The 4,818-nt window shown below is 46.9% G+C and overlaps 1 protein-coding gene across 1 annotated transcript; it reads right to left on the bottom strand.

Moving 5' to 3' along the window:
* Positions 1 to 918: 918 nt before the first annotated feature.
* Positions 919 to 3,642, bottom strand: LOC133752714 (doublesex- and mab-3-related transcription factor C1-like). Its single transcript, XM_062183076.1, has 5 exons — positions 3,601 to 3,642; positions 3,190 to 3,326; positions 2,292 to 2,352; positions 1,977 to 2,121; positions 919 to 1,019 (listed from the first exon to the last, which is right to left on the bottom strand). The coding sequence occupies exons 1-5, from the start codon at positions 3,640 to 3,642 to the stop codon at positions 919 to 921; spliced, it is 486 nt and encodes a 161-aa protein (XP_062039060.1).
* Positions 3,643 to 4,818: the final 1,176 nt, after the last annotated feature.

Genomic DNA, 4,818 nt, shown 5'->3' on the forward strand with positions numbered 1-4,818 from the left:
AGAGATGTCTAAACTTGTGTTTGGTTTCACTCACATAGAGTACTAAAAGAAGAAACCTCAGCCACCACTGAAAAATTTAGTAACTTTACACACAAATCTAGAATACCATTTTCTCTAATAAAATCTGCACATTGCTAACAGTGCATTCACCTTAGTGAACGCAACAAATACCTTGCAGCACACAGCTGCTTCCCTATTAGGGAGAGCATACACTGTCAGTTGTCCACAGCCAGTAGGGCCTGCTATGATGTGACCTGCTTGATCCTGTTGTTGTTGCCACTCCCAGTCCTCTGGAAACAGGAAACTTGCTATTCCAGATACAGATACTCAATTGCACAGTGAATAAATGTCCCTACTTTTTCCTCTATTATCTTCTTATCTAGTCTAGATAAGAAATCCCAGTTATAAGGGAAGGTGATACTCATTTTGAATCATGAGTTGAACATGTATATTACAGTCAGGATTGTCTACATTCTGGTGTGGTTAACAAAGACTCATACATCCCATGCCTTACAACTAGATGTTATTATCTACTCACTTACACAAACCTAGATACAAAGTGAAGCCACCATGAATATAGGTGTGAATGTACAGAGTATGTCGATAATTTTTTAAAAAAAGCAACACATGAACTTATTGCAAACCCCATGACAGATTCATTTGGTAAAGGTATATAATTCTGTTTTTAATAAGAGACATAAAAAGGATGCAAGTATCCAAAGGAGTAAGCTGTGGAGGTACAAGAGTATCGAACCTCAACCAAAGAATTCCTCCACATATAATAAGGCTCTGCAAGTCTAAAAAATGCCTGAAGGCTCTAACAAATGATGTTCAGCATTTAGCACTAATGATTGTGCAATTCAAAACAGGAATTCATATAGGCAGCTCTAACCATGCCTCATCCTTTGGGATCCTAACTCAGATGCAGCCCAGATGTCCACCAGGCAGTGAATTGGAGGTGGCTGACCTGGCACACTCAGCAGGAATGGGAGATTGCAGTGTTCTTTCTCCAGCAGGAGCTATAGAAAGAAAGGATGGATTCAGAGCCAGGTCACATCCATATCCCCTCCCTGGTCTCCCCTCTTGGTTTTCCAGCACCATCATAGATTTGTCACCATGATTACTGCACAAGCTTTGAAACTCCTCTGTTTTCCATATCTCAGTCTTGCCTGCCTCAACCCATCAACCACAGTCACCACATGCCTTTTTGTCAAGCCCAGTATCTGGAAACATTCTTCTAGCTCTAGTTCAAAAAGAATCCCTTGCTCCTCACCACCTGCAATCTCTGGTCAGGCATCACACTCTGTGATTGGTAACCTGTGCAGCTTGCACTCTTCTGTCCCGGCAGTTCTTTTAGATCTATTGTTTCACTTATGCACCCACATACCACCCTTGTCTGAGGGTACCTAGCTCTGATCCTCAGACTCCCAGGTATTTCTCCTACTAAGAGCTCCCATAGCCCATCTTCTTTGGAAAAATCATTGTGGTTCGGTTGCACAACACAATGTGGGAAGGCAGCCAAGTTCCACATTGAGACTGGACAAAAAGACCCTAATGGCAAGTACCAGACCAAGCCCTTTAAACCTCTCTGTGTCTTACCCAGGCCACAGCAGACCACAGTTGTCTAAGGACAGAACACTGCACTGAGATCAACAACCTGGTTCTCCCACTTGTTATGCACATGTAATAGAGCAAGTACCTGCCTCTCTCAGAGGCTCAGTTTCCTTGTTGCTTGACTTCAGGACACAGAACGCATCACAGAACACAAAGCTTGACATTCTCAAAGTTCACTGGGCAATGCTCAGGTACCATATCAGGGATCACACTGAGGAGCCATAGTACCCAGAACCAAGGAAAGTCAACCCATTGAACCTGATTTCCCAGTTAGAAACTGCTGATTCCTGCTCACCTCAACCCACCTATTGCTCTTTCCCAACTATCCCCACCTTTGGGGCGCCCTTTCAAGGGCCTGCTACCTGGAGGGCCACAGGGCTGGGCCAGAGTGGTGGAGTCAGTTGGCACTGGGCGAGAGTATTTTAGAGCCAACAGTGCCTCAGCAGCCTCCAGCTTCCGCTGCCACTCGGAAGCAGCAACCACATCTTGCTCAGAGCCTTTCTGGACCTGGAAAGAAAGGCCATCAGAGAACAGTGCTGGAAAGCCACACCTCCTCCCAATGGGACAAGTGTCCCTTCATGCCCATACTCCCTTCAACCACTCCCCAACCTGCTCCTGCCCACATCACGTAACCTCAGCCCACACCAGGTTTCTGGACCCCACACCTTCCCCAGAACCTGTGGCTGCAGTAGACGAGGGTCAAGGGTGGCACAAGGCTGAAGGATCAGTCTTGAGCATCTGCAAACAAGGAGAGGAGAGGCCAGGGGATTAAACCCTCTGACAGACACATAGCATCAGTACACAGAAAGTGGGGCAGAGTTTCTTGTCTGCAATCCAAAGGCCCATGGGACTATATTGTTGTGGCTTGAGCAAGTCTCTCTTCCTGTTCCATCTGTTTATGGTTCCACACCTCTTTTGCATATGTATCCTGAGACTCTAACTGCTGCCAGCCTTTCTCCCTATGGACCTCAGGGAAGATGATGGGAAAGCACAGGTGGCCGTGTTTTAATTTGCAAAGCCCTTGGAGAGATGTTATTGTCGTCCCTATTCAAGGACTGGTTCTCATCTCCATGTTGCCTGATACCCATGGACCTTGAGGGAGGAGCTTGCCTCACCCACACATTCTTCCTAAAATGGAACCCTGGAGTTTCCTAAGGGCCTCAGTGGCCCTCCCTATTAAGACCCTGCTTTGCAGCTTAGGTCTTTAAGCCTGTCCATCTGATAAACTGGAACAACTTCCTTAGATAGCTGAATGCTGATGACATTGCAGGCCTCTTCATAGTCCTCTTTTCAATGCTCTGTACATACAATTATTGCCCTCAGAACAGAGGTAGGAAATGGAGGCTGGGATACATTAAGTCTTTGGTCCAAGGTCTCACAAATGGGTAACAGCAAAGCTGAGAGAGCCCTAACCTTTCATGTGTTTCAGATCCTGCCTTCTCCTTGGCCTTAACTTTTTCCTTTTCCTCCTTCTGCTCTTTCTCTCCTGCTTCTTCTTAATTCACAGTATCAAGCACAAGGTTTGGCACATGACAGCACAGGACACAACCAGCTCATGGCTAGCACTGTACTCACATGCCAGGCAGAAGAGTAGGCCCATGGGGCTGACCAGAAATAGCAAACATCTGTGGTGGCTCTGTGGTCACTGGAGTGCAGGGCAGAAATGTAGGTTCTGGGGGATGGCTTAACAACAACATCCCTGGGGGTATCCCCTACAGGGCCAGAGAGCACAAGCTTCAGTCAGGTGTGAGACTATCCAGGAAAGTAAGAGTGTGCATGTTTTTTTTTTTTTTTGAGATGAAGATAGGATCCCATAACCATGGAAATTCTAAAGGCCTTCAAGACCAGCCAGTCGATCATGCCTTTTGCAACAAGGGAAATCGGGCCCTAGTGTTGCAGATGGAATCCATGCCTTTGGGACAAGTAGAAATCATGTGGGCAATGGATGGATGGGAGCCTCCCCAACTGGAAACAGACTCTCCTTACCTGATTGGGGATGTAGCAAGGGCAGGCCTGTGGCTGGGGCATAGTGATCATCTTCCCATCTGTGAAAGACAAGGGAGCACTTTGTTTAACCTCTGCTTCTCACCCCTCACCATATCAACCCCATGTCTCTCAGGTATAGCCCCAAATTGAGTTCTCATCTCACCGTGGAACTTTCTACCCACCGCCTACTCCCCAGATCTTTCCTTTCTACAAACACTTGCTTGACAACATTGATGACTGTTTATATTTAGGCAAGCTATGAGCCAACCAGTAAATTGCCCAAGGCTGCACCACAATTCCGTGATTGGGCTAGTGACTGAACTACTCACGTTTCCTCCACCCTAACTCAGGCCCACTTCCTGGCTATCCACTTATGGTGGACTGCTGCTTCCATGGCCATATTCTTGACATAGAGGGGAGTCCCGGGAGCAATAGCCATGCTCTTGATCATACCAAGAGTCAGCTGATTCTTTATCTGTGCCCCCTGCTCCCTCTTCAGGGTAGTCATAGTAGGCAAGGCCTTGCAAGGTTCCCTAAAAAAAGAGATTTCAATTCTAAAGTTAGTCACATTTAGAAAAGACATGATCCCTCCCCTTGTCAGACACCATACTCACAAGAAAAAGACAGAGTTGTGACACTGACAGGCCTGGAAGAGGCAGACATGCTCCTGGCCCATAGTTTGGGCAGCGATGCCATGGTTGTGACAGCAGACACAAAGACCTACAGCTCCTCTGGGGCCAGGTTCAAGCCCCCACGGTGCTCCAGTCTCATGTGTTCTGGTGTACTTGAAGTTGGAGGGGCAGCTGGGTACAGCAGGTATTTCTTGGGGTTCCATATTTCTATGATCAGAAGCAGAGGTCAGAATGGCCACATGATCTCCTATTTCCACCATCCTTCTTCTGTCTTTGGAAAACCATGTTCAAGGGTTGCACCTCCCTTTTCTGTCCTACTCACCATTCTTAACAGACAGCCCATTCCCTTTTTTTCCAATGAAAGTTGGCTTTGTCCAACCTTCCCACACTAACCTAATTACTACTGTAGCCTCCTTCTGAGGGAACTCCACTCATGCATACCTTACTCTCCTGATCCTTGTCATCCTTGCTCTCATTAACCCTTCTGTAGGTGAATCACTTTTAAGGGACACATACGCACTCCTGGTCCCCTTGAAAAATCACTACCATGCCTCCTGATGGATCACCCTGCACACTGCCAAACATA

The sequence above is a fragment of the Lepus europaeus genome, chromosome X (assembly GCF_033115175.1).
Source record: "Lepus europaeus isolate LE1 chromosome X, mLepTim1.pri, whole genome shotgun sequence".
NCBI lineage: Eukaryota > Metazoa > Chordata > Mammalia > Lagomorpha > Leporidae > Lepus > Lepus europaeus.